Genomic DNA, 12,413 nt, shown 5'->3' on the forward strand with positions numbered 1-12,413 from the left:
GAGTTCACTCCATCATCTCTGCTCCCTCAGCCCAGAGCAAGGCACCGGAGAACAGCTGTGAGTCCCCGAGCCTGGAGGAGCGCGTTCTCCTGGCGCCGGCAGAGGAGGGAGCTCTCCCGCAGTGACGCTCCCGTTCGGAATCACCAGCATTTCTCTTCTGAGTCTGTGCAATATTCTTCCTCGGGCTCTTGCAAGAAGGGGCCTTTGCTTCACTTCTTGGCTTCCACCAAAGAACTTGCTGCAGACTGTGTGATGGACACGTCTGTTCTTTGCAATTCTGGTTTGCCAAAGTAAATATTGTTGCTGACAAAGATTGTTAAACTATTTACAGACTGAGTGTATTTAATATTTGTGTTACTGGAAGGACAGCATACGGAGATGCTGCCACTGGGAGGAGGTCCAGCCTGGCCATGGCTCCCGTGGCACTTCCCAGGGATGCTGGAGCTGCCAGAGTGGCTCTGCAGCCCCGGCAGGGTCCCCAGTCCATGGTGTTGTTGCACGCTGTGTAAAGCACGTGGCAGTAGCTTTCAAATCACTATTTAAAGCACCACTTTTCTATTGTACAAATGTCACAGGGCACTGCTAGGATAGACAATCACAGGTTGCCATTTTTTTAAGAATTTCTTTTTCTAAGTGAGAGATTTTTCAAAGCCAGTCTGTGGAGAATATTCAGAGCACTTGACCCAAAGTAGTGGTAGCTGCTCCACTGCAGCCTTGTCTGTACAGGGCTTTCCAGGTAACTCTCTCCTCTCAGCAAATGTATTTCCTTATTTAAAGGGATGCTGTCAGCTTCAAACCTGTAAGCAAGCACATTTCCTTACCTATGTTACCAGCAACACCTTCATTATTAAAACTCTTGACTTGCCACTCTGTCTGCTCATGGTTTGCTCTGTGATTTCACCACTGGGACAGCCACAGCCATCCCAGCTGGCTCCATCTGGTGCCAGTTCCATGCCCTGGACAGCTACAGTCCCTCAAGGGCACAAGTATTTCTTTCATGGCTGCAGTTTTTCCTGGAAGACTCCTGAACACACCTGTCTCTGCCATCTTTTTCTTCTGTTGGCTCTGTTCTCCTGCAGACTTTGGGTCCCCTTCAAAGGGAAGTGGCTGGCACGCTGTCCAAGCCCACTGACATTTCTGACAGTTCTGGAGTGGTGGTCACAGGGCATATGGGGACATAGGCAGAGCTCTGCCTGCAGCTGAACATCCCACTGCCCTCAGGCAGAGCAGGCTGGGACCTCTCCTTAGGGGAACCTTGACTCCTTCTCCCCTGGAGGACCTTGGCTCCTTCCCCCCTCTCCCCTTTAATGTCTGTTCCAGATCCATTGCCTCTTTCCTTTGATTAGAAAAGGTTCCCCAGGTATTTGCCCAATGAAATGGTTCTGAGACACTGCCCAAGTGAATATGAAAAGATGTAGATGAACAAATAACCAGTTCCAATGAAGATCTTTTAATCTCTAACCCACACCCGGCCGGGGCTGAGACAGGTCATGGTTTACTCAGGATGAGGAGACAAACCTAAGCCTGGGATTGTTTCAGGAACACTGATGGGCTGCAGTACTGCCCTGGCTGCTGAGGGGAGCCTGCCTGTGCTGCCCAGCTGAGGGGAGCCTGCCTGTGCTGCCCACCCGAGGGGAGCCTGCCTGTGCTGCCCAGCTGAGGAGAGCCTGCCTGTGCTGCCCACCCGAGGGGAGCCTGCCTGTGCTGCCCACCCGAGAGGAGCCTGCCTGTGCTGCCCACCCGAGGGGAGCCTGCCTGTGCTGCCCAGCTGAGGGGAGCCTGCCTGTGCTGCCCACCCGAGGGGAGCCTGCCTGTGCTGCCCACCCGAGGAGAGCCTGCCTGTGCTGCCCAGCTGAGGGGAGCCTGCCTGTGCTGCCCAGCTGAGGGGAGCCTGCCTGTGCTGCCCAGCTGAGGGGAGCCTGCCTGTGCTGCCCACCCGAGGGGAGCCTGCCTGTGCTGCCCAGCTGAGGAGAGCCTGCCTGTGCTGCCCCGCTGAGGGGAGCCTGCCTGTGCTGCCCACCCGAGGGGAGCCTGCCTGTGCTGCCCAGCTGAGGAGAGCCTGCCTGTGCTGCCCACCTGAGAGGAGCCTGCCTGTGCTGCCCACCCGAGGGGAGCCTGCCTGTGCTGCCCCGCTGAGGGGAGCCTGCCTGTGCTGCCCAGCTGAGGGGAGCCTGCCTGTGCTGCCCCGCTGAGGGGAGCCTGCCTGTGCTGCCCACCCGAGGGGAGCCTGCCTGTGCTGCCCACCCGAGGGGAGCCTGCCTGTGCTGCCCCGCTGAGGGGAGCCTGCCTGTGCTGCCCAGCTGAGGGGAGCCTGCCTGTGCTGCCCACCCGAGAGGAGCCTGCCTGTGCTGCCCAGCTGAGGGGAGCCTGCCTGTGCTGCCCAGCTGAGGGGAGCCTGCCTGTGCTGCCCAGCTGAGGGGAGCCTGCCTGTGCTGCCCAGCTGAGGGGAGCCTGCCTGTGCTGCCCACCCACAGCAGAGCTGCTGGGAGTCTGTGCTGCCAGTGCCCCCATGCCAAAGGCAAAGAGCAGTGTTTGTGCTCCAAGGAGCCACAGCTCTGAAGTGCAGGAAGATGCCCATCAGGTGCCAAGGTTTGGGGCAGAGCATCTGGGGAGGCTGAGTCCAGACCAGGACCCTGCTGTGGGCAGAGGGAGGGATCAGAGGGTCTCCTGACGTCTCCTCCCAGGCCCCGAAGGACACCAGACACAGATCCTGCATGGAGAAGCCCTTCCTGAGCACTCTGCCTCCCTCCACCCACCCAGGGCCTCCGCTCATCCCTGGCAGCTCCCCCAGAACCACACTGGTCACTCCTCACCCATGCATAGACCTCTGCACCCCCAACCTGCTGTCCCCCCATATCTGCAGCACCTGAGGCCACCAAGGAAACAGGACCTGTGGCTGTGCAGGATGGGCAGAGGGTCCCAGAAAGCTTCAGCAAAGGCATGTTCTGCTTTTAAAGCCCAGCCTCATTCACTCTGGAGCACGGGCAGAGATCCAGATGTAGGGCCAGGGGCTTTGAGATCCTCAGATCTGCCTGCACATCTTGGCTCAAATGCAGGAGGATGAGGTGACCCTCACAGAGTCCTGGGGTTTTTTCTCATAGCACTCCCATCCTCAAATTTCTACCAACTCAATGCATGTGAGTTAGGAACTAAGTTCCTTGTATTCCCACCCATTCCTTACTCTCAACATTTTCTTGCATGCAAAAGGAAACACGTTTTTACACAACCCCATGAATTTATTGGTAATTTCATTAATATCTTAAATGCTGAACTAAAAAATTAGTTTTACTTACCTCAAATGACCACTAGAAATTAACATAGACTAGAAGTGCTACATACAATTAAAATCATTGCTCACAGACATAATTGTGCTCCCTTTTTTCTGGGGGCTCTGCTCACCTTTCACTGCCTTTCTGGGGCTTTCAGGCTGGAGGAGGGTGTGGGGTGCCATGGCACACAGCAGCAGCCTCAGCCTTTTCCAGAAGCAAAGATGTCCATGTGGATGGGGTTTTCCTCCTCACTCTGCAGTGGCTGAGGAAACCAGGGTAGTTTTTACACCTTTGCTTGTAACCCCACATGACACCTGAATTGCTGCATCTCTGACTTACATCTGCCAGAGGCTTGTTTTCATTGTCTTTAAGGCTGGTTTTACTCTACCCCCAAATCCCAAACTTTTGGTGACCAGTGACTGGCCACTGCTGAGGGATTTGTAGCCCCGAGGCTCTGGCATCACCCTGGGCCTGTTCCTGCAGCCCCTGCTGTCATGCCCTGTCCTCTACAGCCCATTTCACTCCAGCAGCACAGAGTTATTTATACACAGCAGAACTACTCAGTATTACTGGTTATGAGTTGGAAAATTTATACCAAAGCAGCAGCAGCAGCAGCAGCAGCAGCAATGCACTTACTGGGCTCCAAAGCTGCAGCAGCACAGGACCCCAGAGGAGGCCAAGCAGCACCTCCTGCACCGCTCACCTGGTGAGAGGAACACATGCTCTCCAGGGACTCCTGAATCTCTCCCACCCAAATAACCCCTCCCTGGTGCCCCCCTCAGTCAGCACCTGCCAGGTGGCTCTGGCCCCCTCGCTGGAAATGTCCTGACATTCAGGTCACACGTTGTTGGCTGTGACCCCACCAAAAAGGTGGCTTCAGCTGCACTGACATTTCTTCAGGAACCAGGAATTGGCTGGACTTCAAGGTGATTCCCACCAACCTCTTGTAATTGGGATCAGGTTCAAATACCTTCAGGAAATCACTGTGATGTGCAGTCCCAGGATCTGAATCCTTCTGTTCTCCTTTCTTATTTAGCTCCCTCCTGCTTTTCCAGCTCAAGCCCAGGTACAGAGGGAAAAAGAAACACAGGATCCTGGTGCAGGGAACCAGGAGATAAGCTGTGGGCTGCACTGTGCAGGGGGGTTGGGCTACGAAGTCCCACTGCTCAGAAGCATGAAGGGTCTCGAGGGGAAGTCACACGAGGAGTGGCTGAGGTAGCTGGGGTTGTTCAACTGGAAGAAATGGAGACTGAGGGGAGACCTCACTGGGGTCTGCAGCTCCTGCCAAGAGGCTGCTCACAAAAGAGATGGCTCATGAGCCACTTCTGACAATGTCTGGAGGGCCTAAGGAGGAAGCTCTTTCTTTCCAGAAACCTGCAACAGCCTCTCCAGACCAATCACCTGGAATCAGCCCATCACAGAGCTGTTGGGGTGCTGCAGCACGTGGGTTCTCAGTCCATTCTGAACCCGGTGGGAAACCTGATGTCCTTGGAAGCTCAGGCAGGATCTCCCCCTCTTTCCAAATAATCTGAACATGACCTGCATTGCACATTGGCTGCCTCCACCTTCATCCAACGAGCTGCTCTCTCCTGTGTGGCCAAGGCACAGAACTGCCTCTGTGTCAGACAGCAAAGCAAACGTTTTTTTCAGAGGCACAGAGGGAATTGAGGCATCTGAATTTTGCTGGCCCTCGTTTTCTTCTTGACTTTCTATTTGAGAGAACTAACATGTTGAATACAGGCCAAATTTAGGAAAAGAAGGGACAGAGAAGTGTTTTGCTCAGGACAGCAGGACACAATTTCCAGGGAGCCAGAGCAGGTGTCTGGTGTCTAACGAGGTGCTGGGCTCACACAACCACTCACTGGTGTTCAGTGTAGCTCTGGTGTCTGCACCCACACCTGCACAGGCCCAGACCTTCCCCAGGTACCACAGACTGTACCACACACAGCCTTGCAAGCCAGAACTTCTCCTCAGGTGTGAGCAGCTCCTTCCTGCACGCACCAACCCCTTCCAGTCCTCCCAAGCCTGTGCTTTGGGGGCTGTTGGCACAGCTGCACCTTCAAAGTGACACTCCTGCACCCAACTCTTCTGCTGCAGCTGGACAGGGATTTGCTGTTTGGACATGCCACGTTCTCCTGATGGTGGGGCCTGTCCAGCCTTTTCATCTGGCATTTATGCAAAGACAAAGACTGTCTGGCAGGTGCCCCACAGAGCAGCCCTGCTGTTCTATTTCCACTACAACAGTGCTCTGTATCTCCAGGAGAGGGAGTTTGTGTTTCATCGTCTTCTCCAAGCACTTGCACAGCTTTAAACAAAAAGGAAGACTTCAATGGCTGTTTTCTTATTCCTCTGAGCAGCCACTCCTTTCCTCCACCCCTTCCCATGCTCAGAGCAATGGCCACATGTGTGATCTGTATCAGGAATCAAAGGGGAAGTGGAGTTGGGTTAAAAAGCAGCACCTGTCATATTAACAGAATCCCAGAATCGCTGAGGCTGGAAAAGCCCTCCCAGCCCACGGAGCCCACCCTGTGTCCGATGCCCACCTTGTCACCCAGCCCAGAGCACTGAGTGCCACGGCCAGTCCTGCCTTGGGCACCTCCAGGGCTGGGGACTCCAAATCTCCCTGGGCAGTTCCAATGCCTGACCACCCTTTCCAGGCAGAAATTCCTGCTGCTGTGCCCCCTGCCCCTGCCCTGGCCCAGCCTGAGGCTGTGCCCTCTCCTGTCCCTGTGCCCTGGAGCAGAGCCTGACCCCTCCCCAGCTCCCCCCTCCTGGCAGGGATTGCAGAGCCAGAAGGTCCCCTCTGAGCCTCCTTTTCTCCAGGCTGAGCCCCCCCCCCAGCTCTCTCAGCCACTCCTGCTGCTCCAGACTCTTCCTCAGCTCTGTTCCCTTCCCTGGACACGCTCCAGCCCCTCAGTGTCTTTTGTCACGAGGAGCCTGAAACTGGACACAGCACTGGAGGTGGTAAGGCAGTGACTCTCTGTAATACAGGCCTGAGCCCTTCATTTACACTTACCTGGCCACCAAAGGAGACACAGGGCTGGGATGAAGGCAAGGAGAAGCTGTGCCAGAATATTAGTGAAAATATAGCCATACAACTCAAAGTGCTCCTGACAGGAACAGGTGGGGGTGCACATCTCCATTCACCCTGCTTGGGCCCAGGCAGGGATGGGTTTGAGGTCATCCAAACCTCAGAGCTGGTCTTGGAGCAATCCAGACACATAATAACCATAACAGAGCACAGTGTGCTTTCTTGGATGCTGTATGATGCTTGGTGAAGGTCTGAGAAGCACCTCAGCCATGCTAGTGGGTCCAAAGGAATCGCTGTGAGACACCAGTTCGGGTCACTGAGCCAGTGCCTCCAGTTCTGGCACTGAGCAGGGAAAACAGGGCACCCTCAAGGTCCACGTGCTGGTACAGGAGAAGCCCTGTGGATCTGGCCACGGCGCCTACAGGAAGACTCCCAGCCAGTATGTCACAGAAAGTCATTGTATGCCACTCAAGCAAGGAATGCTGGAATTATCCAAGGGCTCTCAGGAGCAGGAACAGTGACACTGTGCAGGCATGGATCCTGGGGAGACCCCACAGGCATCTGCAAAGTGGTGGGAGGTTTTCTGTGCCACCTCAGCAGTGACACTGTGACAATGGGATCCTCAGCAATGGCACTGAAGGACAGATGGGCAGGAAGAGTCCAGAGGCAAAATGAAGCATGAGTTCAATAAGGAGCAGCTGAGAAGAACTGCAATGTCTGCAAACACATTCCCTCCTGTATGGCACAGTCACAGGGGAACAGACATGAGCTGGATCCTTTCCCTCCTGCAGAGCATGGGATATCCCATGCAGGAGCAGGCAGGTAGACCCAAATGCAGCAACCAGCTTCTGTCAGCTCCTTCATCTATCAGTTTCCTCAGGAAAAATCCCAGGATGCAAAAGCAGGTGGCAGTGCCAAAGGAACAGAAACCCAGAGCAGCCCCAATCCATGGAACTGTAAGCTGAGGAGCTGGGATCTCTGCTGGCTGCCCAGCAGGGAAGGACCTTCCCTGGTGCACACTCGGATTTTGTCTTCTGCCTTCACCAAATGAGGGATGTTGGGTTCCAACTGTGAGGACAGCAGGTGATCCAAAAACATACAAAGCATTGTGCTGGCAACAAGAAGCTCCAGAAAAAGGCTTGGTGTGGTGGAAACATGAAATTTGGGCAAACTGAGAGATTTCAGCCATGGGACCCTTTCACACTGTCTCTACTCGGCAAGACTTTCTCCAGCACCGTCTTCTCCTTCCCTTCTCTGGGTGCAACTGTCACCTCCAAGGGATGAGACACTGCAAGAGCTGATGCCAGGTGATCCACCCATTCCCAAGTACTCCTGATCCTGAACTGTGGCATGACCAATGACCCCTGCAGGATGCTCTGGCTCTCCCCTCTCTGAGCTGGGCACTCCTGGGACCATCCCATGCCTCCAGCTGGAGCACAACAGGCACTCATGGCTGGGCCCTCTCCCCCAACACTATTCTTTCCCAGTAGACTCCACTTGACTGGGCAGATTCCAAGCCCTGCCCCCCATGGCTTCAGGCAGGAGAGACACTTATCCCAACACCAGGCAGTAGGAATTGCCTGGGCCTCTGAGATCATCTGGGCTTTGTAGACCTTGGCTGGTCCTGCAGAAATAGAGCAGCCTGCAAGGCTGGGAGCAAAGGCTGCCCTTCCCCTGGAGTGTGGGAATGGCCACCTGCCCTCCTCACAGGGACAGGGTGTCCTGAGCCTGCAGAACCCCCCTGTGAGCAAACAGTGGTCACCTGAGAGGCACCAGAATCACACAGAGGGCCCAGCAGTCCTTCAGGGAGAGATCTCCGGAGCTCCCTACATTTCTTTAATGAAGCACAAGCGGTTCGGAGGCTGCTCTCCTTCCCCTGGAGGACAGGCCCTGGAGGAAGGGATCCCACAGCTCTTGTGAACCTTCCCATTCTTGTCTGACCTCAAAAAGGAAAATAACAAGATCACAGTCGCATCTTAGTTTTATTACAACTGACCTGCAGGCAAAAGGATAGAACTATTACATAAACACTTTGATCCACGTATAATAGTTTAAATAGAGGAGGAAGTCAAACCAGGATACCGGATAAAATATTCGGAAGCTCTTTGAAGCAGTTATGTTCCTGAGCTTCATTTTACAGACAATAAGGCAACATCCCTGCACATCAGCTTTTTGATATTTTTTATACATTTTTGTCTATGGTACATGAAAAAAAATAACCAGAATTCACAATGTACAGTTCTTACACTATTTTCACAGCTTCTGAACACTATACACCTTTTTTTCTTTTCTGTTTTTTAAATAAAGATACATTGCAATAAATGGTGCACCCTTAATCATTTATAATAATCTATGTTGAATAGGCTAAACCTGTGCTGTACAGCCACTCAGGCTAAGAACCTCACCCCTGACTGTCACTGGCAGCTCAAAGCTTTGCCTTTCCATTCCCAGCAAACTAGTCCTGCTGCTTGAGATGGGTCAGCACCAGAGCACAGGCCCAGCCACCCCAAAAGGGCAGAGCATGGCAGTCACTTGCATATTTGGAGGATTCATCTCAGTGCTGGCCCTCTGAAAGGTTTCTGGGCTCCCTGTCACTGGGGAGATACCAGAGGGGTGGGGCAGAGCCCACAAACATGTGGCTGCCCTTGCTGGGTCTGGGTGTCTCCAGCCCCACCCCAGCATCCCTGGGGCACAGAGGGCCCATGGTCCATTCTGGAGGGCTGAAGGCTGGCGAGAGGAATCACAGCTCCATGAGGATTTGCCTGAGAAAGGCTCTAGGATTGAGGGCAGAATCACCACTTCAGACAGGCTCCATACAGGTTCAACTTATCCTTCCATGGGATGCACCAGAGCTGTCGGCAACGACCAGTGACTGCAGAAAGCTCTTTGTTTGTTTTGGGAAGACTTTGGTGACTGCCTCGCCTGAGCAGCAGCCCCAGAGGAAGACAACCCAGGAAGGGCAGGACTAAAGGATCCCAAGGGCTCACACCAGCCCGTGCTAGTGGGAGATGTGCAGTGCTGCAAGGTGTCACCTCCGTGGCACAGAACTCCAGCTGTCCCAGGAGCATGGCCTCGGCTCTCCTTTCCCAACTGGGCTGTGCTGGTCTTCAGTGCTCCTGCATCAGGATGCTCTGCACTCAGTAGCTTTGGTTTGAAGCCCTTCCTTGGGCTTCCTTGAGCCTTCCACGCTGCCGTGCGCTCACTCCTGTGGTGTCCTGGGTCCACTTTGCTGCACAGCTCTCACAGGAGGTTGCTCTAATACTGGTGAAGTCCTACCAAGTGCCTAAACCAAACAGCTCAAAATGGAAAGCAGAGACTCTGCAGACTCCATTTTATCCCTGGTATGCTACTGAACACCTGAAAACTGCAATGTTTGGGGGAAAAAAAAAGTTTTCAGGAAAAATAAATCTTTGAAAATTATGTCAATGAAAATCAGAAATAAGCCTGATGTGCTGTTTCACTTAGGAATGTGCCAGAAGGTGACAGCTTGGCCTTGCTGGGCCAGCTAAAAGTCCTCAAGGCATTAGACACTCCCTCATCTCCATCTCATCTCCTGCACCCAAGAGTCTCAGGGAGGTTCACTCTGCAGTGCAGCAACAGGAGTTATGGAGAGTCACAAAAGATGTTTGATAGCCAGAAGGTGGTGAACAATCTCCAGCAGCTCAGCAGAGTGTGATGGGCACAGAGCCCTGTGGCACCCAGGGACACCCTGCACCCTGCCAGCAGTGGCAAGACTGAAGAGCTGAGGGTTGGGCTCATGAGGGGCACTGGGCTGAGAGGGCTGGGCCAGTGGAAAGGCAAGACCCCCAGGGCTGGGGACAGGAGGAACTCGACTAACACTGGCCACAACTCACAGCCCTTTAAAGCAGTTGCAGCCTCTGTGGACGGCACTGGGTGAAGGCAAAGCAAAGCCAGCGGGTGGTGAGCACTGTGCACTATAAACCAGGTCACAAGCAGGTTAAATTCAATCAAGTTGTTTAATAATTCTTCAGGTCAAAGGTCTTATCTTACCAGGTAACAATTTACAGGACACCTAGTTAAGAGTGAAGAGTGGCTGGCTTGGTAAAAGGAGGAAGAATACATTATGTCCCATCTCAATAGTTTAATGTTAGCCTCTTTCAATGCAACATATTTTTGGTAAAGACATATTCACTATATTTAACACGATCTCTCTTTAACAAGAAGTTCAGCTGAGCACACTGTCCCCAGAAAGTACACTGCGACTGTAAAGCAACAGAATTTCATAGCAGTAAATCTATTGCACTTTGTGAAGAATAAAATTCTCCTTTGCCTTTCCAGCTCCAGAAGGCAAAGCATCTCGTTGGTTAAGCAAGTTCTTCTCCCTCCAGGCAAAGTCTCTTAATGTTCAGACAGACAACGCCTAACTTTTGTTTGTTTGCTTTTTATTATTACTTGAAACAACAATTGGAAGAGTTTGAGAGAAATATCTTTCCAGTAGCTGCTGAGAAGTCTCCAAGTTTTGAGTCTAGAAATGAATTTTAGGTGCTATCCAATCACAGTCAACAAATAAATGTACTTATTTCCACATTTCATGAATATGTCCACAAAAGAGCAAGATGAGGTCTCTCTGTGACCAACACTAACACTGTGTGATCAGGTATTACAGGGATGCACTTTATATGTGACAACAGTATACAGACAGGATGGAAGTAACACCAATATTATTGCACATGGTGTCTGGGCGAGCATTAAAAACACTGCAATATGTGATGAAAATTCTTTACAGCTTGTTTTCTCTCAGCCCTTTTTCTAGAGTTTGATGTAGCAGCAATATCAATCCACGTACATTGGAGAGCTGGGAGTTGCTGGCATTTGATCCAGGATTTTACAAACATAGCATGCAACATCCACTGTGCGTTCCTCATACATCAGGATGAAGGGATGTTTCTGGAATCAGACAAAAAACAAGTTTACAGTCACCCTCCTGTCATGTGTTGGCTCCCCAGATAAAAGCAGAGCAGGTGAATTTGCCTGGTACAAGAACATGGGGCTTGGTGGTGGCTGTGGGACACCAGGACACTGCTTGGTCTGTGGCTTTTCCAGGTTGAGAATCAGTGGGGGGTTTATGGAGGTAGGAGGTTATGGAGGACAGGACTGCAGAGTATCAGGAGCTGATGGGCAGGAAGCAGTGAGGGTGCAGGATCACCATGGACATCACTGAAATACCTTTCAGGAGAGGTTTCATCATCAGCTTTGTCACAATGTGGGGAGTGACAGGGAGTGGCTTGTGGAGGTCCAACCCAAACTCTGTTCTCCTGAACTCCGACTCTCGGCTCTGCCCAGGAGGCCACACTGGCTGGACCCAGCTCAGAGCAGCAGGGACATAAGGCCAGGGGGACCCTGGGCCAGGACACCAAGCAAACCCCTTTCACATCAGGGCATCTGAAACCCCATCAGGGAGTCAGGCTGTGGTTGTGGAACCATGTGCCCTGAAGAGGTGCCTTCCAGGTGCCCAGAGCACCTTGAAGGTGCACAGTGGCCACATGTGACTGATCCAAACCCAAAGCATCACTGTCCTCTCTCCTTTAGCACCCCCCACCCCAGACAGGCCCTGCTGCTGTCCACCTTGGGGCTGTGCTACTTCAGGTGTCACTTCTGCCTGAGCACTCCCAGCCCTGTGTGGCCTGTGTGCTGCAGGCACTGACAGGTGACAGTGCTGCCCAGTGACCTGACAGGGCTCCAGCACTGCAGGACCTCGAGCGAAGGCAGCCTGTCCACAGCCCCAGCTGCCCCTGCTGATGGCCTGCCCTGGTGTACAGACAGCCCTGACAGGGGCAGGGAGGTGGTGCTCCTCCTCCAGCCATGGAGCTGGAACACCCGAGCAGAGCAGGGACGTGGGCCAGCCCTGCTGTGTGAGCAGCAGAGCCAGCACAGACACACACACTGGGCACTCACCAGAAGCTCTTTGTACTTTGGCCTTTTGGACTCGTCCTTTGTAAGGCTAAAGAAAGCAGGGAGAGAATTAGGAGACAGTGGGATTGCGGAAAATGTTAGACATCAAATACAAATTTTTACAGGACATGCTGTTGAACCCACTGCTGTCATGGTGGGACTTACGGCCTTTGGTTTCCTGGAAAACCCATCCTTGCATT

At 53.0% G+C, this 12,413-nt stretch overlaps 1 protein-coding gene across 1 annotated transcript in view; it reads right to left on the reverse strand.

The window, feature by feature from the left end:
• Nucleotides 1-8,263: 8,263 nt before the first annotated feature.
• Nucleotides 8,264-12,413, reverse strand: part of MAP2K4 (mitogen-activated protein kinase kinase 4) — a 94,855-nt gene continuing 90,705 nt past the window's right edge. The window contains exons 10-11 of the mRNA XM_071573592.1: nt 12,217-12,262; nt 8,264-11,208 (exon numbers count right to left, since the gene is read on the reverse strand). Of these exons, the coding sequence (XP_071429693.1) occupies nt 11,095-11,208; nt 12,217-12,262 (160 nt within the window). The 3' untranslated portion in view covers nt 8,264-11,094. The remainder of the gene's footprint in view (nt 11,209-12,216; nt 12,263-12,413) is intronic.

This window comes from Pithys albifrons, chromosome 19, assembly GCF_047495875.1.
Source record: "Pithys albifrons albifrons isolate INPA30051 chromosome 19, PitAlb_v1, whole genome shotgun sequence".
Lineage (NCBI taxonomy): Eukaryota > Metazoa > Chordata > Aves > Passeriformes > Thamnophilidae > Pithys > Pithys albifrons.